We start from the raw sequence: 24979 nt of genomic DNA on the forward strand, positions 1-24979 counted from the left end.
TAATATATTTTTATAAGTGAAATTTATTAAAATGAATAAACAAATTAAAATAAAATTTCCTTATTTCTTATTTTACCATTTTTATTTTTTTTTCATACTTAAGTATTTACGTGAAAATTAGTAGAAAATTGAAGATTATATTTTTTTTAATAGATAATGATGTGTGAAAAATTTTATAATATAATTTTATTTAAGTTTTTTTTTTTTGAAAATAAATTTTATTTAAGTTATATATTCATTCAAATGAAGAAAAAAATTAATTAAATTAAATATAAATATAAATATTTTTTATATTTTATGACAATTTTTATTATTATCATAAAAAAAGTATATAATGATTATTACTGAGATGAGTATTTACTTCTCAAAATTTAAGTATTTAGTTAATATATAATTTTTTATATTAAATTAAATATTGTATTTTAAATATTATAAATATTATATTTTCTAGAAAAATAACTTTCTTAGGATTGTACTTTTCAAAAAAAATTAATTTTTTCTGAAATTATACTATTTTAAACCAAACGAGACCTTAATTTTGATGATTATTGTCTAAATTCTTACCTAATGTTGGCATGTCTAACATGCTTCTCTTTTTCCTTCTTTCCTTTTTTCTCCTATTTTTTTTATACTAAGCATGTCTCTTATGTTTTAGAAAAATGCTTAGACTTTGATTATTTATAAAAAAAAAGGAAAAATTACTTTTTAATCCCTGAGATTTAACGTAATTAACACTTCTGTCCCTCTATTTTAGCGACCCAACACTTAAGTCCCTCACTTTCTTTTCTGTCCAAATTCGTAGTCCTTACGTCCAAAATAGCCGTTTGGGACACGTGAATTGACAAAATTAACCCTCACTAAAAATCCCGCTATTTCAAAATCACAAAATCACAAAACCCAAACCCAAATATCTCTTCTTCTTCTTCTTCTTCTTCTTCTTCTTTTTTTTCTTCTTCTTCTTCTTCCTACCCTTTATACAATTTCTTCTTCTTCTTCAACCGGAGAAAACATGAAAGAGAAAAAAAATAGAAATTTCACATTGAGAGAAGGGTATTTTTAAAAAAAATTATCACCTCTCACCTTTGACTCTTTGACCAAACGGTTTAAATGGACGGAAGAGAAAGTGAGGGATTTAAATGTTGGGTCGCCAAAATAGAGGGACAGAAGTGTTAATTACGTTAAATCTCAGGGACTAAGAAGTAATTTTTTTTTAAAAAAAATTACTGTATAAAACATTTTATTTGCAAATTATTTTTTGATAAACTAACTAAATTTTATTCATTTATTATAAGTTAAAAAATTAAAAATATTAATAAATAATAAAATTTTTGAAGTTCCTTCATCTTTTTAATACAGAGAGTTTAAGGATTGTGAATTATTATAAATTGTTGAAAAATTAAAGGAAGAAATTAAAGGCTACCAAGAATAAACGGAATGATTGATTTTTTACTGATAATAATTTATGCTGCATTTAATTATTTTTATTTTGTCAGACATTCTAAAATTCGTAACAAATTTGAAATTCCTTAAACCATTTCATTAATTTTGTAAAAGCTTAGACCCATTTCTCATCAAAATTGAAATTATGGTTTATTCAAATTATTTAATAATTTTTTTCTAACTATTATATATGTTCAATGATTACTCAGATGTGAGATTGTAATTTCACACCAAGCGTTGACATTACAAAATTTCCTCCCATGAAACCATTAATTTCTTTTTATTCAATTTTTATTTAAAATAAAAGAATTTAATTTTTATTTTAAAAAATTATTTTAAAAGAAATTTAAATTATATATAACTGAATTTATTTATAAGATTAAAGTTTTTATAATATGAAATCATGAGCTATGAAATAAAATAAAGTTACGTGATAAAATTTTAATAAGCTTAAGACCCATAACACTTGATATTTCATTAAAATTTATTTTTTTAATAAATTAAATATTTATAAAAAATTACCGTTAATAAATATAATATAGTTTGATATCTGTTATGCACATCCGCTGAATTTTTAAAACATTCGATAACTAACTTTTTATACGATATAAAAGTGAATGTATATATTTAATAATTAAAATAGAAATAATATATACGTATAATCAAAATTACTTTTTAGTTAATTTGATTTATAAAAAAAATTAAATAAAATTAAAGCATTAATAGATTATAAGTAACAAATCAGGTTATATTATTTTTTCAAAGTATTTGTATTTAAAATTTATTAAATCGATTAATTTAGATTTTACGTGGGACATAAGCAGTCGACCTTAGATTTTAAAGATACTTGATAATTAGAATTTCAACTCAGAATTATTGATTAAGAAGAAAAAGAAATCGTAAAATTGCATCTCATATACTGTGGATAAATCAAAATAAACGATTTCCAGGCCCGTTTTAAATGGGAGCCGCACGTGGCCAATCTAGTGGGGGAAGATTGGCCTTTGTAATCGGCGAAAAGGCACGTTGCGTGGCGAGGAAATCAGTGTGAACGTTTCACTTTGATTAGATTGGCACGTGCTTTGTCCTTTCCTACTCCTAACTAGCCAACACTGACCAAATATACCAAAACAACAAGACAATTCAAGAACACGGGTCATAGTTCTCTCGCCGTCCTCCTGTCACTCTCCAAAACCGGGCCGAATCGCCTCGCCAATTGGTGAGTCAACCCCGAGTCACCACCACACATAAGCAGGTATAGCTTTTATTATCCTTGGATAATGAAAATATTCAGCGACATGTACAGAAAAGAAAAGAAATTGAAAATAAACAAGACTTTTTTTTTTTTCCAATTTCAAATGAAGTGGGTAATCAATCAAAGGAAAATAAATAATGATTTAAATTTAATTGGCTTCTCTGAAGACGCCCATAGTGGACCGGCGTATCATGTGATCAGCCTAGTCCTAGTGTAGTGTCCTAACAGTGCCTCACACGTGGGACCCCCTCTCTCTCTTGTTGACTCTCCACTTGCCGCTCAATGAGCTCCAATTTCATGCAATCTCCTACCCTAGCTTTGCTACCTGCTTTTTATTTCTGCTTTCCTTTTGGTTTTTATGATTGGATAAATAAATTTTTAAAATATATTAAAATATTTTTAAAATTTTCCAAATTTTATTAATTAATTTCTAATTTAATTTTAATCATATAAAAAATTTAAAATATTATCAATATGAAAAGATTAATTAGTAAAAATTTCAAATTAATTAATAAAATTTTTCAGTTTATAAAAATTAAATAATAAAATTTATTAATGTTTTCAAGAAATCAAGATCAAGATGTTCGAGAAGACTTCAGTTATTTTAGTAGATGGTGATTGTTTTAGTGACTAAGAAAAATAATTCATTCGTTTAATTTTTTCATTAATTTAAAATATTAAATAATTTAAAATATAAAATAAAATAATTTAATCAGCAATGCACTTTTAGAGGTTAAGAGTCAACAAACCTCTAGACAAGAGTTCTTAAGGTCTTCCTTCTCCAAATAAATCATAAAAATCCAATGGGCCAAAAGGACGTTGAAAATCAAAAATTCAAAATAAACCGAACATGAGGCTATCAACTTGCTTGAATAATTGTAGCCCAACACAAAATTTATTTTATTTTATTTCTTGAAATTAAGATAGTAAAGATTCCGCAAAGAATTTAATATTCAAATTATAAATCTTAATTGGTATGGATAACATAATTATTTTATTAATAAATTTATATCAAATAATATTGAAATTATTAGGAATTTGGATTTACTAATAGGTTGGAGTTGAATTAATTTTGTATAGTCACAGGTTAGGACATCATGCGGTGTCGATTTTCGCACAAGGGAATTTATTAATTAAATTAGTTGGCCCAAATGTCATGGTAATTACATGAAAGTCAATCCTTTCTTCTTGTATTAATATTTGATTTTAATAACTTGGTCGCTCAAGCATGCACGTCATCTTGTTCCTTTCACACCTTATTTTAAAATATCAAATTAAACTATATAAATTAATATGACAAATATGATATGCATTATTACTATACGATACGATAGAATCACATGATAAATTTTAATAATTTTTAATATTTAATTATTTAAATTTTATTCATAAATAAATATTTTATTATTATATGATAACGGTTTAAAATCATAGAAAATTTATTTTTATATTTAGTTAAATTTCTCGTAATTTTTAAATTACTGTTAAAAATATTATATAGGAGATTCTCATTAAATTTATAATTATAAAATTTATTGTTAATTAGTTAATATTAGTTAAATTTATAAAAAAATCACTATTTAAATTTATTTTTTTATAATATAAAAATGAAATATACACATCTTCTCTTTATTACCGGATAATCAAATTTTATAAAACCTTTTCCTGTATCTCTTCCTTCCCTTTCCTTCTCTCTTTTTTATCAACATAAACCTAACCTTGCTTTTATTTCAAATGGTGATTTCAACAACACAATAAAAAAAATTATACTATTATGAATAATTTAATTTTAATTAAATGAAAATATAATTTAAATTGTTTGATTAGTCATATTGAAAGCAAAAATTAAGAAAAGCATAATTATAAGTAAAATAATTAATTTTATATATTGAAAGCATAAAAAAATAAGTATATATTTATAAGAGAAATGAAATATATATAAGAAAATAGTCCTAGAAGTGAAATTATAACTATGAGAAAAACCATCGATAATTTTATTATCGATATTTTAAATGGTTGGTAAGCGGTCAATAATTTATTTTAGTGATCATTTTTTTAATAATTTAATAAATAAATTTTATCGTTATTTTTTTTATTTTATTATAATATATTATCTGAAATTATATCTTAATATACATAAAAGAATGGAAAGAAACATATTTTGTCTAGAATCATGTTGAAATATTTACAAAATGGTGGATGGATTGATTGGAAAGTTGATTTTCTAATTCAAATAATTGTTGAAAGGATGCATAGAGCAAGGCAAGTGGTTTGACTATAGAGTTATAGATATTGTGGACATTGTCAAGGGAGGACACCTTGTGGATATTATCATTTTCTTCTCTTTGGATAGACATTAACATTTTTCTTCATGATTCTGAAGAATAAATTACTATCTCTGTCCTGTAATTATAACTTTATTTTTCTTTCTCAGTTTGTAAGAGCAAAATGTGCAAATCCCAACTGCATAATCAATCTCTGCGTTGTAAAGCTGGAAAAAATCTTCACTTCTTTTGCCTTCATTTTGGTAAACAATTGTAGGCTAATTGTTATCCAATCAAATAAATTATTCTTATTTTTTTATTAATTTTTGTAAATCATAATAAATTAATAATAATAAATGGGAGTAATTGCTAGGTGTAAAGGCCAAAAGCATATGATTAATCTTTGTGGGAGATCCATCAACTTCAGGTAGGGTTTTGAGAATTCAGGCAGAAGCAGGTGAGTCAAAGAAATTCAGCTGAGACCATACAAAGAACATGCACAAGATGATGTCATGTTGGGTTTCATACTTCAAGATTTTTCTCTCATGTGTACATCATCACCATTTATTATATTTGTTTTTTATAATTTATTCGGAACTGCCTCCTTTTGAATTTGACTCAAACTGAATATGTCCATTTCGGTAATTAGCTTGCAGTTAGTACAACAATAAAAACTGTTAAATCGCTCTGTTTATTTTTAGTATGTTTTTTCAAGTGCATCTTAATTATTTTTATACTATAAAAATTAAATAATAATAAAATAATTAGTTAATAAATTTTTTAATATTTTAAAAATTAAATAATAAAATTTCTTCATAATTAAGACTTCCATGTGGAATTCAAATCTTATTAATTAAGACATAATCTCTCAGGCTCCATCAACAAAAGCTTATTAATATTATATATATAAATAAAAAATAAAAAAGAGATAGAATCTTGCTTTATATTTTTTATTTACCTTAAAAAGATTAATTCGCATCAAACGACAACTAATTAAGTAGCACATAACATTAAGTTTTCCCTTTTCACTGAATTTTAAATTAGCAGAAATATATACACACACTTTTGTGTCTGATATTTTGTAATAATATTAATTTATATAATATATTCCTTTAATTTTATAATTTTTATACATTTTTACTTTTTTTATACAGATTAAAAATTAAAAATTATTTTAATTAAAAAATCAAATTTTCTATTAACTTTTTAATTATACTATTTTTAATACAAAATGAAAATATTAACTTCTATTAAAATAATAAAATATTTATTAATAATATATAATTTAAATGTTAAGCTGTAGTTTGAATTTTCATTTAAAAAAAATTATGAGGTATTGTATTGAAAATTTAACTAGTAAATATTACAAGTAACTAATAATTACTGGTTATTAATTACGGTTAAAACATTCAAGGAGTAAATTATATTTAAATATTATTGTTTATACATAAAATGAAGAATAAAGGTATAAATCGTATAATTTATTTACTATTAAAATATATATAAAATTAATAATTTATCATATAATATTTAAAAATATGATTATTAATAAAAATAAGTTTTTTTTATTGTATATCTAAATTATATTTATAATATTTATATTTATTTTATAATTATAAATAATTTATTAATATATATTAAAATTTATGTTAATATGAAAATTTAATAATAAATACTAAAACAGATATATAATTTACCCTAAATTAAATTGTAGTCGATTGAAAATAGACTAATAAGTTATTTTATTATCCGATGATAGCTGAATTTTCTTTTTTTGGCATGAGATCGAATCCAAGAAAAAAAATGTTAGTTTAAAACTCATCAAACTTTCCTTACACAGATCGATTCAGTATTTTAAGTTTTGAATGCGGGAGACAGATTAGATTCACCGTAAATTTAGATCAAATAGAAAATAATTCAACTCAATAATACGATGGAGAATAGTTATACACGCCAAAAGAAATTAATGGCTGTTTGGTGTGAAAAGAGATTCTGACACACATCTATAAAAAATTAATTTTTTTTTAAGACGTGTGTGATAATAATATCAAAATTGTTGGTGGCAACATTGATGTATGAGGAAGGGAAGGGAAAGGAAAATGCAAGCTTATCGAAAAAGGAATAATTGGAAATGGGAAAATGAATTAATGGAGATAGAGAATTAATTGAGAAGGGATAGGATTGGTCAAAAAGCATATAAGTGATTTTTGCATCTAGTGATTGCTACAAATTAAGACAGCCAATATAATACACTTAATAATATTAATCAATTTAAGAATATGCCTTTAAACTTATCACTTTTGATAATGCCTTTTTATTTTTTCTTCTTACCTTCGTTATTAATTCCTCAATTCAAGGGACTCCCTACAATTCCCTACGTGTTCATCTCTTCTCGTTGCCACGTGTTGGGACCACATGATTTCACTTCCTAGAATTTTCTAAAACACACCAGTTACATATGCAATCCACCAACAAATTGGGTTTTTTTCTTTAAAGTAATTTAAAATATAATTTTTTAGATTTAGCAATACTTATAATTTATTAATAAAATAAATTTTTATTAATTTTATAATAAGCAGAGATATTAAAATTTGTAATTAGGACAGAAAAAAAAAATCTAAGTACAGTCCAACAGCATCAAGCATGAAAGTATGGAAGTGGAGCTCAAATGTACATTGAACTGTTTTAAGGTACTCATATCTTTCCACTGAAAGAGAGATCAGATCCACTACATGCCAAATAATTTTTTATTTTATTTTATTTAAAAAAAATAAATTAAAACTTAAGACAGTATCTGAGAGTGAAGTGTGTCTTTACATAATAACCTTTCTTTCCACATTCATTGGGAACAAAAGATGAGAGAATTAGATACTAGTTGTCCACCCATCAATGATAATCATAATAATAATTTTTTTTTTTAAAAAAAATACTGCATAATTATATGTTTAAGTGGTCACACACTATGTCTGAATTATTTTAAGAAAATACTAAAAAAAATTAATTAAAAAGAAATCAAAATTTGACTGATAATAAAAATTTATATGTTTTAATGGAATGAATGATTGTATATGATAGAGGGGAAGAACCTAATTCCCAAACAATAAGGATGGATGAGAAGCTATACACGTGAGAGATTTTTCTATTGAATTCAAACACTAGTTTCATTTGTTGTTTTCAGACATTCTTCTTTCTTCTGTCTATATAAAGAACCTATGCTTCTTCTTCTAACACATATCTTCGCTTGCTTGCTTCCTAGCTTTCTCCTGTACTTCTTGCACTGATAGAGGAGAGTAATCATGAAGGTAAACTCTTTATTCACCTTCTTTTTCTTCATTTTTTTTAAGCTTAAGGAATTATTACATAATAAATGGTCAGACTGTAATAAACTTTATTTACCAATTAATTATATATTTATTTTCTATCTGGGTGAGAATAGTTATAAAGGTGTGACTAAGAGAATCTCAACACTTTAACATAAAGTATAATTATTTACTCTTTATATATTTACCCTTTTGCTTTTAGAATGGTATAAAAGATATATTTATTGCAGAAAAAAAAAAACATGAAGCACTCTTCTAAGAAACAAAAGTAATCCCAGAAATCTTGACTGGATTATTCATGCTTAGCCTACACAAAAGTTCATTTTTACACAGTTAAGCTCCATGGATGGATCTCCAGGAGCTAGCATCACTTCTTAGGTGGTTAAGGAATTTTCTTTTACTGTTTAGAAAGTGAAAAAATAAAATTTTCCTTCAGCTGATTTAGAACCGATGTTTTTGAATTTAAATTTGGGCAGAAGCATAATAACAAATATTTATTAATATATAAAGAGCAATTACGTATTGTTCTTAAGAACGAGAGAGCAAGTGGAGATGTGGGGTAGAGTTTATAGCTTATAGGGACTGTGAGAGATCAGAGAGAGAAAGAGAGTGAAGGCAGCGGCTGAATCTGGTAGACCGTTGACATCCGCGTTACTCTCACACGTGTCTTACACTCTCCTCGCCTCTTATATATACCTCGCTTCATTTCCTCTTCTTGTATCCCTCAATCAGTTTCACTGCCTTCCCTGAGAAAGAGCGTCTCTTATTTATAAGCACACTCTTCTTATCTCTCCATTTCTTCAAGAATAGAGCAAAAACAAAACAAGTTTCTGAGAATCCGTCCGAGTTTTTGTGATTCTGGGGAGGTGCAGTGAGACCAGAAGAAGACCCACCATTTTCTTTCGTATATATATTACTGTTCTTTCCAGAAAATTATTATACAGTTGACAGAAATTTCATAGTGCTTACGGTTCCTTTGTGTTTGAAATCTTTCTTGAAACAAAGATGGGTGAGAACGCTGCCACAAAGAACCATTTTCCTCCACAGGTTTTCAGTGTCGCTGTTGACATGCCTTCTCAAGGTGGCTCCAAGTGGTTTGATGATGATGGACGCCCCAAGCGCACTGGTAAATTTCTTTAACTCTATTTGTTACGATTCTCTTGTTTTGTTGCGTTCTCAAAGTGGGTTGTGATTCTTTTTTCTGTCGGTGTTTCCATTTTTTTTAACCAGGAACCGTTTGGACTGCGAGTGCTCACATAATAACAGCTGTTATTGGGTCTGGTGTTCTGTCCTTGGCTTGGGCCGTCGCTCAGCTTGGATGGATCGCCGGTCCCGCTGTTATGTTCTTGTTTTCCTTCGTCACTTACTATACTTCGACTCTGCTCTGTGCCTGCTACCGAACTGGTGATCCTGTCAATGGCAAGAGGAACTATACTTACATGGACGCTGTTCGCTCCAATCTTGGTACAATTTCGGTTTTTTTTCTCCATATTTTGGGTTCTTTTCAGAATTCCTTGGCTTTACACTGATTTTTAACCATTTTCAGGCGGTGGTATGGTTAAGATATGCGGATATGTCCAGTATTTGAACCTTTTCGGCGTCGCCATTGGTTACACAATAGCATCATCTATAAGCATGATGTGAGTTCTCTCTCCCTTGGGGTGGTTCTATTTCTTGCCTTTTTCGGGTGTTCTTAATTTTTGTGGGTTATAATGGAACAGGGCTGTGAAAAGGTCGAATTGTTTCCACAAGACAGGAGGCAAAGATCCATGTCATATGAATGCCAATCCTTACATGATAGCATTTGGAATTGCGGAGATTATTTTCTCTCAAATTCCTGACTTTGAAAAGCTGTGGTGGCTTTCCATTGTTGCTGCAGTCATGTCCTTCGCTTACTCAACAATTGGTCTTGGACTTGGAATTGCTAAAGTTGCAGAAGCTGGAAAATTTCAAGGAAGTGTAACTGGAATAGGCATCGGCACCGTCACTGAAACCCAGAAGATATGGAGAAGTTTCCAAGCACTTGGTGACATTGCCTTTGCCTATTCTTACTCCCTCATTCTCATCGAAATTCAGGTATAATTTTAAGCAAACAACCTATATTTGCATTCCCTTCATTTTGAATTTTAAGCTGATGTCTGTGTAACTTGTCCTTTGACAGGACACAATCAGATCTCCACCATCAGAAGCCAAGACAATGAAGAAATCAAGTTTAATAAGTGTTTCAGTGACCACCCTATTCTATATGCTTTGTGGCTGCTTTGGCTACGCTGCCTTTGGAGACATGTCTCCTGGAAATCTTCTCACAGGCTTCGGCTTTTATAACCCATACTGGCTACTAGACATTGCCAATGTTGCCATAGTGATCCACCTTGTTGGTGCATATCAAGTCTACTGCCAACCTCTCTTTGCCTTCATTGAGAAAACAGCAGCACAAAGATTCCCAGACAGTGAATTTATTACCAAAGATGTCAAACTCCCACTTCCTGGTTCTCGCTCTTACAACCTCAACCTCTTCAGAATGGTTTTTAGGACCATTTTTGTGATCTTGACCACTGTAATTTCTATGCTCCTTCCCTTCTTTAACGACATAGTTGGTCTTCTCGGAGCTTTAGGATTTTGGCCGTTAACAGTGTATTTCCCAGTTGAGATGTACATATCACAGAAGAAGATTCCAAAGTGGAGCACAAGATGGCTCTGTCTGCAAATTTTAAGTGCAGCTTGCCTTATAATCACCATAGCAGCTGCTGCTGGCTCCATTGCTGGAGTTGTTGGTGATCTGAAGACAGTGAAGCCCTTCAAGACGGTTTACTAAATCAACACAAGTTGTTTGGTAACACCATTAATGAACATTTCAGAAACATGGGGAAAGAATCAAAACGCTAGTTTTTTAGTTTTTGTTCATGTTCATATGAAGCCCTTAAAGGGTTCTGTCAATTTCGATGTAGCTTTCTGATCTCTGTTCTCTCTCCAAAAAGAAAGAAACAGAAATTGAAGTGGGACCATGTCTGTAACATAAGTTGAAGAAGAAAAGCATGAGTCTCTTGCTAATTTCCTATTTTCAATGCAAATCTGAAGAATTTCTGCATAGACTTTGTGTTTAATAAATTTAATTTCTAGTCTGCGTTACTCAAGTCCTGCCAAATAATAATTGCTGGCTGTTCTGAAGAAATAATTGTTCAATTGTTTCAATCAATTAAGAGCTTCCTCTATTTTATTTTATTTTATTTTATTTGATCTTTTTCAATGGTTCTGCTTGAATGCTATGGCAAATAAGGCATCTTCCTTCTCGCCATTGAAAGTGCACATTTCAAATCAGCAGTAATAAAAAAAAATTGGAATAAATAAATAAATAAATAAAAGGACAGGACGAGCTAGGACCAGAGGTTGAGGTGCTGCAGAACCATGGCTGATCGTATCCAATCTGTCAGAGAGCTAGATGTGTATAAATCATGAGATGATGGTCCAGTTATGAACAGTGGGGAGATTTTTTTTTTCTTTCTTTCTGTTTTTTTTTACCTTTTTTTTAATCATATATAAGTTAGATTTTCTTTAACTGGAAAAAAAATTTTCCATATTAGACAATTATATTTAAATTAGATTTATATTTTATTTACAGAGAATTTATATTCGTTTATATAAATAATTAATTTAATATAATATTTTATAATAATATTTATAAAAAATTTTATACATTTTTATTTAAAAATTAAAATTGAAATATTTTTAAAAAATATTAAATTTTTTAAATAAAAATTATTAATAAAAAATATTTTTATATAAATTATCAATTAAAATATATAATATTAAATGAATTTATATTTTATTCGAATAATAATAATAAAATTTAAAATAAATTTAATATTTTAACTTTTACTAGTATTCTACCCTTTATATTTCTAATTATAATCTCTTGCTCCGACTTACGTTCGGCGATTGACATTCTCGATTTAACCCAACTCCACAAGCATGATTTTTTTGTTTTTTAACCAATGAATACTATATTGGATTTCTTCAAGCATGGATTTACTACAAGTGCATGTTGACAATTTTGAGACGAATTATTGGACAACCTGCCGCCAATTCTTTCACAATTCTTACTTTAAAAAAAAAAAGAGATTATTATATATATTTATAATATAATATATATTCTTATTTACAAATTAAAATTTTATGAGGGTAACAGTTTCCTTTTACGTAGGATGATAACAGAATATTTCTGAATATTAATAATATGACAGGTTTAAATAATTATAATAAAGTTTGAAATGAATTTGATTTTAAAAAATAATATTTATTACGGATTTAGATTGAATTAAATTTTATTTATAAGATATATTTTATTTAAATTTTTTATATAAATAAATAATTTAATATAAAAATATATATTTTATAATAATATTTATAATTTTTTTATATATATTTTAATATTATTTTTATAATTTTTTTTATATATATTTTTAATATAAAATTTAAATATTTTTTAGAAATGTTAAATTTTTTAAATGAAAAATATTTTTTATTTAAATTATTAATTAAAATATATAAAATTAAAGGAATTTGATTTTTTTTGGAAAATGATAATTTAGTAATTTAAAATAAATTTAAAATAATTTTTAATTAAATTTAATATTGTTAAAATAATTCAAATTTAAATAATTTAATTTTCGTGGAATTTTACCTCTATTTTTACCCTGGTAGATCCGTAACTGCAGAGTATGTTTAATGGTAGAGAGATTTAATAGCTAGACAGGGACCATTAAGAAGGTAGATCTGAGTCTGATTTGAAGTAGCAACAAGTGGAAATTTCTCCTTTGGAACTTGCAACTGAAACTGCAAAACCATCCTACCATTAATGCAGGGAAATAATTTGGGAAAAAGGAAGGATGATTTATGGGTCATAGTAAAAGCAAAAGCAGAAACAATCTTATTGAATTTAGAATGATGAAAGCAATAGATTCCTAAATTTGCACTGTGAGATTTAGACTCAGAGAAAAAGATTCTCTAAGTCCTACAGTTTCCCTACCACATCCCTTTGAAAATTTGATGTGAAGGTGGTGCTAGTGGAATTGCAACTTATCAATAGGATAACTAAATTTGCTCCTTTGTCTCTCTTTGCAACTTGTCAGTTGTTTTTCTTTAAAAGATAATACAAAACATTCTTGATGGAAAGAAAAGTAATATACTTCATCTCCCTATTTGTCATGATATTCTGATATTTAGAGAAAATATAATTTTTAAGAGTATGTAAACTTGGTCCGAGAAGTCACATATTCTCTTTTATCATTTTTTTTTATTTGTTCTCTAATGATGCATAACTACCACATAATATAGTATTATTTATTTCAGTCAGATAGATCCATACATACGGATGAACTTGCTCGCCCATACTCGTTAGGCGGCCATTTAATTCTCCTCTGACGCACATGCTAATAGGATCGGTGCGTTGTCGGTTTTACTCTCCTATTCTCTGTCACATCACCGGTGCTAGAATCTCCTCTGAAGAATCCAAACTTTGGATTAGTCCGGTTTGATTCAATCACGGATTGAATGATGCACTGATGGATCGGTCTGCTTAATAAATTCTACTATATTTTAGATTCGCTTCCTTCTCCAAAATTGATTTCAGTCTGAATGTCAGAAGCCGGCGGTTATCGGTCAATATCAACTTTTTAAATAAATGTAGGTTATTTTGATAATAATTAGCTAAATAAAAAATTTCTAAATATTAAAAGACAATTTATAGTGAATATTACTAATTATCAAAAGAGACAAAATTATAACTATATAAATAAATCTCTCTTATTAATGAATTTTTAAAAAAAATTCATTTAAGTTTATACTAGATTTTTAATTTCACGTGAATTAAACAAATAAAATAATTTATTTATTTTATGTTAAAACAAAAATCCTTGGCTATAGCATCTGTATAATATGTGATTTTTATGAATACAACTTTTTTTTTTACACAATTTATTTTAGATACCATAAGTGGTGGTGAAATTAAGCGCAGGAGTTTAGTGGGAAGGCGGCCACCATCTACGGCGGCAAGTGGAGGGGCCCTCCGTCGTTATCATGGGACACCACTAAAAGATTCTCCTAGTAATTCTTTTACCAGTTGTGCTTTGCTTTCTATCAGTGGGGTGGTGCTGTGATTAATTTCTAAGAGCATAACTTTCCTATTTACTTATTTTAATTTTTCCCATCTAACAATTCAATAAAAGATTTAACTAAAATATATATATAAAAAAATACTTTTTTTATTTTTTGGTAAGTACAGAAATTGAGAAGATTCTCCGAGAAATGAGGAGATTTCATTAAGTTAATGTCAAACCAAGAACAACCATCATTAGTTTCAGTGTCCACTCAAAACAACAATAATTAAAAAAAGTTTAGTGTTAATTACATATGTTCTTTTTAGCTAACACCCACTAAATAATTTTCTGGGCTATGGTTTTTTTATGATTTTTAAATTTTAATATTGTAAGATTAGAAGATTTTTTAAATTATTTAAAAGTTTTTACGAGAAAATTTTGTCCATCCATTAATTTAATGGATTGGAATAGGAGGTTTTAAAAATTTTAAAAAACCTCAAAAACTTTACTTTAAAAACCTCAACTCTTCTAAATGTAAATTCAATATTTTTAAATTTTAAAAAACTTTTCATTATTTTAAAAATCCCCTTCTAAATGGATTTTCATTATTTTGATGAAGATGGATTATATAAATTTTGGAAGTGTCCTGTTGATGGGAGTTGTAAGTTTGGATAATTTTGAAGCAAATGTCAAATTGGATATGGTAGGAAAACTTGACTTGGGCATGGCATGGTGATTTAGTGGAGCAATAATGAGTTTGGAAATTAATAATAAGCATGTGAAATTTCGGATGCTTAAACTGAATTTGCAGAGAAAATCCACTTCAAATTCATCTCAATAAGGTGAAGATTCATTGGACCAATTTATGATGGAACTAGCGTTTGTGGGAAAGTCTGGATGTATATGAACTACTAATTTTACTTTTCTTTTGGCTTTGATTTTAATATTAAAAATAAAATATATCTTAAAATATAAAAAAATATTTTTTCTTTTAAAAAAATTCCCTCTTTTCTTAAAATAATACCTTTATTTTCTTGTATTCATAGGCTTAAAATAATAACTTTATTTTCTTGCATTCATATACTTAATCTGGAAATAAGTGCATCTAACTAAATCTGAGAAGTCTCGAATTCTACTCTTCCAATCTCAATTTAAAATAAAATATATATTTTCTTAAAAAAATTCCCAAAATTCCCATTTAAAAAAAAATTTATTTTCTTACAAAAAAATTCAGAATGAAAAAGTATCGACATAATGAATTTCTGATTTCGATAAATCATCATGGACTATTGTTGTAGGTGGTCTCTGTATTCGTTTTGTTTGATAACCCATCAAACAAATGCCCTGCAACCCTAATCTTATTACTGGAAAATACCTAAACCCTAATTTTCATACCGAGCATTCTCAATAAGCCCCAACTCACCAACCATAACACCTATCTTCTTAACAGGCTTTATCCCATCTCATAAGCAAGAAAAGCTTCACTAATTTGACAATGGCTTTTTTCCCTCACCTATCCATTCTCTGAAATTAACTGCCTTTAACTAATCTAAATTTAAACCGAACATAGAGATAAGAGAGAACTAATCAAAATCTCCATATCTAGAATAAATACTTAACCACCTATTAAAAGAGAAGAAATCCTATCATCCTATCTCACCTATCAATTATATGTAAGCCCGCTACGATCATAGTCATCATATAAGACTAATAATGCACTGTTGGATAACCCATCAGCAGCCCAAATCACAGAATTATACCGTTGTGCTTCAAAGACAACCATTAAAAACAAGTGATCCAGTACATGAAGCCTCAAAGAGAACCATTATTACAAATAAAAAGAACATCTCGCACCCGCTTTCCTCCTTTCAAACAAACAAACAAAAAAAAAAAGAATCACAATAAAGCTCCTGAGCGCCAACATCAAATGCATTGGCCGTTTGAACCCACTCTGGGGGACAGTTACATGATTGTTGTAACGCGTAATGTTTAGATTTTTAATATACAACATCATACACAAACAAGAAAGTTCTTTCCTGATCATCAGAATATCACTTTGCATGGACCAAAGTGTCGCACAATAATGGAATTCATGTCATAATGCAAGCACTTTGCACCTGAAGCTGAAGAATGGAACTGCGCAAGCATCATGTTCCCTGAAAAGAGAATTCTGAGATTGCCAAATTGCGCCACACGAATATCAACAACACAGATCATCAATGATTTTTAAGAAAGTTCCTCCTTATTGAACTTGTTCCAAGCTTCCTGTTTTGATGTAAAACACAGTAGAAAATGAGAAAGAGCAACAGGCAACAAGATGTAGCCTTCAAAAAGTTGCACTTGAAATAAAGAGGGCAAGAAAGCAAGCACAATAGACTATGTAAAGCATTTTTGCCTCGTATACTTAAAAAATGAAAGCGGTACCTTGAGGATATCAAAAACCTTCTCCGCTGTATATTTTTGTTCAAGAGTGGCACCCTTCTGCTGAACCTTATCAGGATGGACACATAATGTTGCCTTTCTATAAACTTTTTTCACCGAGGATGAAGTAATCAAATCTGTCAATGAAACTGGCTCCCATCCATAATCAGGGGAAAGCACCTGGTCATAAATCATAATTGCTCAATTAAAGTACATCCATTGGTATATAAATACAGTATGAAACATTATGCGATTAAAGAAGGTTAAATTCTTCAACATTCAAGATCAGCTGCAAAACTAAGACGACACAAAGTTTTAAAGCAACTGAAAATAATTCAACATATTTCAAAAGATTAAATTTAATGAAGAACTAGAAGATCCCAGTACATAAAATTTATATAGAAATAATGTTTGTAGCAAGCATACTCTCTCTACAGACCTCAAGGCACGTGCACACACCAAATTTTTCAGTAAAGGGTACATTCCCACAAGATGGAGAATACCCCTCTTTAGATTCTTCTGGGGAAAAGTGAGCTTTAAATAGTGTTGAAGAAATCAAGAAATCTGTAAAATAGGACTTGCGGAAAGAAAAGCAAAATTCTTCTCAGTATTTATGGAGTTGAAGATGTCATCACTCATATGTGCAACATTTAACATTTATTCAAGAGTACCAAGACAATAAACAAAAGCACAAGTCAGGTGTTGAACCTTAAGACCCGTTCTTATGAGGATTATTTTGGTTCATGTTACACTTTCAGCCTTAATAATGAGCAACTTACTTAATATTAAACCCAGACAAAACTATTGAATGCTAATACCATAACTACATTTGAATTTATTATTTTTATCAGGCATAGAGACTGAAACAGACAAATACAACTTTCTTATCTAGCTAACACCTCTTTTCAATAGGAGACCATGCCAAACTAGGAGGTCTTCAAATTTACAATATTTAATGGTGTGATGAATCCCGAACTTTTCCAAACCAGCTCGAGAGAATAAAAAAGTTTCATAGGACATTTAGTCTAGCACTGTCATTAGACTCATCCTAGCATATAAGACAAATAATTCATCATACTCATGTTAGCAAAGTTTCATATGCTCTAATTCAAGACATCCTTTCAATGTGGGAAATTGATACCATGTTTTCTTGCACGCTAACATTCTAAAAAGTCAGAAAAGGATATAAATTAAAAAGAAACTGTTGTATGACACACATGTTGCAACGATGATAACAATGCACGCATGTTGCCTTCTTTCCCTGCAGCCCAGCGCTTTATCTCAGCATCCATTTTGTCAGCAATCCTCTGCAAATTAAGATTAAAATGTTACCACGTACAACTATCATACTATATGAATTCAAGAAGCATTTTGTAAAAGAAAAAAGGGGTCAGAAGATAGACAAATATGGACTGTTACAATCAAATCTACACCCTAGAACTAGCTAGGGGCCAGTTAGCCCGGTTCAGCATAAACCTAACCCCGATGACCCCAGGTCAATGGTTCAAGGGCTTAACACAGCCCTGAACCTTGTATAAGAGGGCTAGTTTTAGTCCCCCTTCAACCCTAAACCGGAACTGGCAGTTTGGCCCAACAGTCTGGTTCCAGTTCATCTCCTTTCTCAACCCTGACTGCCAGTTTCAGCATAGCCCTGGACCGATGGCTAGGTCAAATGAATAAATAAAAAACAATGTGCCCACTTAAATTACTAATATGCATAGACAAAATTTACTCATCTTTAACTGAGAAACATGGAAGTAATGACGAATGCAACATTTAGGTGTAGAGGGCTAGCTACGGATGCAAAGTCTCTTACATTTAAGACCAGACAGCTAGAAACAGACATAACATTTAAACTTAGGTATCTTTTAATGCGTTTCACCCACGACTGATTTTCTCTTTTTAGTTCATTTTTTATTACTTAAAAGGAAATTTAAAGAATATAATCCACTGAAATTTTTTATATCAGTTGGCCCAATAAAAATTAACATTTTAAGTTTTTAGAATATGAGCTCATTAATTAGATTGGGTCAATAAACAACTATTGACATCTTAAACTTTTGTTAGAATTTTTTTTCCCAGGAGGCCAAACGTGAGAGTTTAATAAAAATATACTCACATTAACCTACACTGAATTAAAAATTGAAATTTTAAGGACCCCGGTCTGTCACTGCATACATGTGTGCACACGTAGAGGCTCATTTATATTTACATGTGTTAGAAACAATCAATTAATATTTCAAAGAATCACGCTACCGAAATCCTACTGCATGCATCATGATAATTTTAGTGCAACACTTACACGCCTCTCTTCTTGCTCATGCTGAGTTTGAAGGTCACGCTGGTTCATATCAGCAACCGCTTTTGCCTGTATTTGCAAAAATCCAAATGTGAATCCCAGTGAGAATATGAACAACTCAGTTTCACAAACCCACATGAAACTGTGGTTATATGTATATTATAAACCCAAATACTAAAATGCAATGTCCAAAGGGCAATCTTCCAGTATAGTACGCTACGTATACAAAATTTATAGCAGATGAAGCAAACAAAATTTATGATACATGACCACTTAATGACAAGAATTAAGTGCTGAAAAAAATCTTTGAGGACAACAAATTTCTTATATATCTTTTTTAGTTCTGTCAGTCATTGAAAACTTTTGTTTCACCTTTAAGTCAAAAACCCCAGCAACCAGATACCTTTCAGATAATGCGAGAACCAAAAAGAGCATAGCATTATCCAAACCTAAGTCTGGTTACATCTAAGGGGAAAAGATAAATAAAAGTGAGAAGGGGTAAAACACACACCACCCGATCTTGGGTCCTCTGGTGTCGGCTCAATCTGGCTCTTCGTCTTTCTTCGCTTTCCCCTTCAACTTCCTCAAATTCTCCAAAAAATGATGCATCTTTGAAAACAATAGTCAAATGTTAAGAGTGAATGGAGATGCATCAAAAGGTAATCTGCACTGCTACAGATGAACATCAGTTTAGAACCAACCTCCAAATAATGAAGAAAAATCATCAACTATACTTGTTGTAGAAGAAGCCTTTCTTATGCCAGATGAGGCACCACTAGACTTCCTCTGGGCTACTGCAGCTCCTTTGTTGTTTATCTTTGCATCAAATACAGGATCCTAACAAAAGCAGCAGAATCAAATAAAATATGCTGCTGGTTTTGCATAAACCATTTACTTCTATATCAACTTTCTCACCACAGTTGCAGTCCTTGACCTTGGTACACTGTTGGATCGAAAACCCATGCTAAAAAAGGATTCTAGATCATTGGCACTCTTTTCATGATTCTTCCATGCAGCAACTTCAGCTTCTTTATATTTAGTTGCTTTTGCAGGTTGTCTCTCACTTACTTCCCTAGCATGGTGAATTGATCTTCCAGCATTATTCTGCACCCTGCCCATAGCAAAATCTTCAAGTTCATCTATGGAAGCCACATTTGAACCTTTAACTGCATCATGAAGCATTGGACTGGTATTAAGGTTATGAAAAGAATAAGAAAAGGAACACTTGCATATTAAACCATTATTTGTACTTAAAAATGCAGAATAACCTTTATTACTCTTCAAAACTTGCCCCGGTCGTGGAGGGGGCCTTAGTGGTGAAGCATTTGTTGAACCAGGGGGCTTTGTGCTTCCCGAGTGATTGAACTTACTGAATTCTTCCAATGGGTCTATGGATGTTGATTTCATTGTGGTTGAAGTCGTTTCTAATACTACAAAAGGGTCATCTAATGCAGTGAAAGTTGATCTATTCATCCCAGTAGTTTCCCTATGCCAAAAAGTAATAACAATATTTAAAGGCATCAATTTTCATACTCAAGATTGTGCCATAACAATGTAGAAGATGGATCATACATAAATGTTTAGAAGAGAATTTTATATTGACTAGTTAACTCACTAATACTTTTAGGAAGCTTAAGGTAAAAGAAATCATTTGACTAGTTAAAAACATGTTCCAAAACTTGCTCCAGATCAAGGTTTAGGGAATTATACCACCATCTATGAGTTTTTGAGTGAAGCAACAAACAACCCCTTAAGTTATTGCTGATACGAGATAGTGATTGGATATGAAAATACAAAATGCATGCAGCACAATAAATGCAGTCTTTGAAGGCTACCCAATCAAATTCTGCATCGCTTACTAGTTTATTCACAACGAAACAATTAATGCATCCTTACTATGTTGACGAATTCAAAACAAGCAAAACATGTGAAGGAAACAACCGGGGATTTCTCATTTGGTACATTTGGAGGTATATTTAGGTGCATAGTTATTAAAGGCTCGAGGCACAATAAAGCACAAAGGATCCTGCAACCTAGGCGGAAGCCGCAAGCACACGTCTCAATGAGGTGAAACTCAAAAAACAAAATTTAATAAAAAAGCAATTTTGGATAATCAAGAAGCAGGGACCTAAATAACATGTTGAATTTCTTTTCTAAAGGAATAATCAAGAAATAAATTACTTAAATAACATGTTATTTCTTTTCTAATAAAGATAATAACAAAGAAACAATATCACAATAATAATGTAATAGATAACTCACATAGCATTGTCAATGGTATTTAAAAAGGATAATTTTAGACAAACCAGAAATACAAGGGCTCAAAAGCAATTAAGGTGAGAAAGATAATAAACAATATTGAAAACGACGTAAGAAGAGAGATCAAAGTCGATTCACAAAATCCTAATGATACTAACTATGAGAACTTTTTAGGCATCAATACTGCATTGTGGTAGATGTAGATCAGCAAATTTGGAGTCGAGAGGCTTGTTATCAATGTAATTACTTGCCGAAGGTGGAAATAAAGGTGTGCCTTCATAGAGCCTTGTGCTTGGGACAAAGCATCTAGGTGCATTAGGTGTTAGGGTTGGAGCCTAGTGAACTGCTTGAAGCGCACTTTTTGAAAACTGTGTTTAGGAGGACACTGGGAGCTAAAGATTAAGTGAAAAATCCCCAAGAACCAAAATAGCACATTCCATAGAAGATATATTCAGAGAGAATGAGTCACAAATAACGCCCGAAAGACAACTGATAGGCTATAAAATATGGGATTCAAAAAAGCTTCCAATATATATTTATGCTTTATAGTTAAGCATCATATCTCTCAGACTCTAAACGTATAAACTCACTCCAATGCAAACTGCAATGAGTGATTTCCATCAAGCAATGGACCTAAATGTCCTATTAATAACGATAATATGACTCTAGCAAGGCATTGAGAAAACCACAACACATTCCCCATAATGTTATATGATGATGGCGTATTAGGCCAGCCACTCAATCAAGCAAACTTCCACATAAAGCTATCGATCCCGACATCATTATCCATCAAATAAAAGGAACTTGACAAATAGCAAGTTCATAAATAAGAAATTAAATTAAATTACAATAAAATGGCATACATTTGCTTCGATACAACCAACAGAATAATGCACGGCATCGCATTTCTCATGTGTAATTCAACTTGATCAGTCTCTTCAAGCAATCAAAATCCTAGATAATCCGACAGCTAGTAAAAAAAAAGTGTATAAACAAACTCGAGCATTGGCAGTCAACAAGTAAAACAAATCGATCAAGTAACTAATCAGTGAAATAAAATTTTCGTAGGAAAGTCACATACCCCTTTTTTAATGAGAAGCTTGAATCAAACCCAGGTATCAAATCATCGAAATCTACAGATTCATTCCGACTAGGACTCTTCGTTTTTCCACCAACGGTCCCAAAGAAATCATCAATTGTTGCGGTCTGCTTTGGCTTAGAATCATAGGTCCCAAAAATATCATCCGTGCTAATGGAACCCGAGCTGTTTAACCCGCTCAATATATCGCCATCGAATGACGATTTAGCATTCAAGTTATTAGAATTTGAGAAAATAGAATCGTAATCGAAAGAAGACCCAGCGCCATTATTAGTTGTTTGCCTTGAGTTACTTTGGAAACCACCAAAAATGTCAAACCCATCATCTAAACCACCAAAATTCTGGGGTTTTTTACTGCTAAAAAGAGTTTCATTATCATTGAAAAAAGACCCATTTAGGGAATTGGAATTATGGGCAGATGTCGAAGCATATGATGATGAATTTTGGTTTGAAGCTGAATTGGAAGCGAGATTTCGGGTTTGAGCACTGGAGGTGTTATTTGTTCGTCTCGATGCGGCCATCGGAGACGATTTGCCTTGAGATTTTAACCCAAAACTCTCCGTCAAGACACCAAACTCGTCCATATTAAGAAACCAAACAAAAGAAGTAATATATTTGAGCTACGAATCGAAAACTTCAATTGAAATAAGTGTTTATAAAATAATTTTCAGAAAAACAAAAAAAAAAGAAGGGACGAGTGTGCTTGATCTATGTATAGAACATAAGAATGTAAAGGAAGCTAATGAAACTGGAAGAATTGAGGCAACGAAAAGGAGATCTAAAACAGAGAGTTAGTTACGTTTTTCCCCTCCTAACAAATTTGTTTGTTTGAAATGAAAATGAGAAGGAAAATAAATGGCGGGATTGGATGATAGAGAAAAATGAAGGGAGAAAATTTTCCGGGATCGTGTAAGAGAAAATATTGATTTCAACGGAGTCTCTCTCCGAGTCTCTCCCTGCGTTTGTGCGTCAAAGAGAGGGAAGCGGTGGTGGGTGAATGTGGAAGCAAAGCCTTTTTGAGTGGTGGCCCACATTGTATGCCCCTTCACTTCTAACATTTGCTGTCCCACATTAAGGTAGTAGTATTATGTGATAATAAGGTTGGGTAATTTATAACTGTAGTCCCTCAACTTTAGAAGTTATTACATTTTAGACCATCATTTTCAATTTGTTGCCGATTACCTCGCAGCCCCTTGTCCTTACTACTGTCATAAAAAAAAATAATATTTACTTTTAAAAAATTACAATTTTTTGGTTTTATAATTTTTATTCACTTTATTTTTTTATATATATTTAAAAAATTATTTTTTATTAATTTTTTAAGTATATTCTTAATATTAATAGGTATTTAAAGAAATTTTTTAAAAATAAAATAGTATTATCACTATGATTCATTTTTTTAATAAAATAATATAAATAAAATGTATTAAAAAAATATTTCATAAAATCTATTATTTTAACTATATAAAATTAAAATTCTTTATAAAAATACTTAAATTTATGTGCTTCTTTTGATTGTTATACTATTTATTTATAGTTAATGATAAATATAATTAATTTTTATATAATAAAGATGAAATTAATTATTTTAGATTTCTGAAGTTATACTTAATAATAAATAAATTTTAAATTAAAAAATTCTTAATTGATCCAATTAAAAGAAGAAAAATAGGAGAAAATGGATCAACGGGTCTATGGGTCGTATTGTTATTTTTTCTTTTTATCATAAGTCGTATTGTTAAACACCTACGCATTGTTGGTCATGTATTGTGGCTTTTGGCAATGGTCATCACTCATCACAGATCATAAGGGTGGACTGTTCATGAGTCATGTCGTATTATAACTTTGATACTTGCGTTTAATACAGTAATGCACATCTACTTAAAAATATGCTTGTTACGGATAATATTAAGTTATTCTACTAATATTATCTCTTCTCAATTAACTGTATTTAGTTATATTCTAATACTAATATTGTACTCTCATAGTTATTCTCTGTAACTACTATATACGTAGAACTGTATAAATAGAGTTGATTATTGAATACAAAATACATTGAAAACCTAATTCTCTCTAAGTTTTACATGGTATCAGAGCCACCATAATGGCCCTTGTTCCACTATCCTCATCTTCCTCCACCTCTTCTTCCTCTCCATCAATTACCTCTGCATCTTCGTTTTCTATCAAATTAAAAGACAATAATTACCTAGCTTGGAAAACCCAATTCGGTCCAATCCTTAATTTTCAAGATCTCAATGGTTTTATTGATGGTTCTCAACCAGCTCCTCCTAAAACTATACCCACATCTGCTACAGATGCCACACCTATACCAAATCCAGTATATAAGGATTGGTTCAACAAAGATCAGATGCTTCACTCATGGTTGCTAGCCTCTCTTACAAAAGCAGTTTATTCTCTTGTATATGGTCTTAATTCTTCATATGAAGTTTGGCAAGTTCTAACCAATGCATTCGGTGCTGTCTCTCAAGATCGGCAGCTGCAATTACATATTGAACTTCAAGAACTC

The 24979-nt window shown here is 30.1% G+C and overlaps 2 protein-coding genes across 2 annotated transcripts; one reads left to right on the plus strand and one right to left on the minus strand.

Annotated features, from left to right (window-relative positions):
* The first annotated feature begins 8128 nt into the window (after window positions 1-8128).
* Window positions 8129-11367, plus strand: LOC110609650 (amino acid permease 3). The gene is made up of 6 exons (XM_021749398.2): window positions 8129-8261; window positions 9285-9405; window positions 9510-9743; window positions 9826-9919; window positions 10001-10355; window positions 10441-11367. Exons 1-6 carry the CDS (start codon window positions 8256-8258, stop codon window positions 11092-11094), a joined length of 1464 nt encoding a protein of 487 aa, XP_021605090.1. The 5' UTR covers window positions 8129-8255; the 3' UTR covers window positions 11095-11367.
* A 4772-nt stretch (window positions 11368-16139) lies between these two features.
* Window positions 16140-23496, minus strand: LOC110609440 (auxilin-related protein 2). The gene is made up of 9 exons (XM_021749010.2): window positions 22435-23496; window positions 20363-20580; window positions 20010-20260; window positions 19796-19931; window positions 19606-19703; window positions 19098-19163; window positions 18013-18102; window positions 16799-16975; window positions 16140-16639 (listed from the first exon to the last, which is right to left on the minus strand). Exons 1-9 carry the CDS (start codon window positions 23034-23036, stop codon window positions 16601-16603), a joined length of 1677 nt encoding a protein of 558 aa, XP_021604702.1. The 5' UTR covers window positions 23037-23496; the 3' UTR covers window positions 16140-16600.
* Between the last annotated feature and the right edge of the window lie 1483 nt (window positions 23497-24979).

This window comes from Manihot esculenta, chromosome 2 (genome assembly GCF_001659605.2).
Source record: "Manihot esculenta cultivar AM560-2 chromosome 2, M.esculenta_v8, whole genome shotgun sequence".
Lineage (NCBI taxonomy): Eukaryota > Viridiplantae > Streptophyta > Magnoliopsida > Malpighiales > Euphorbiaceae > Manihot > Manihot esculenta.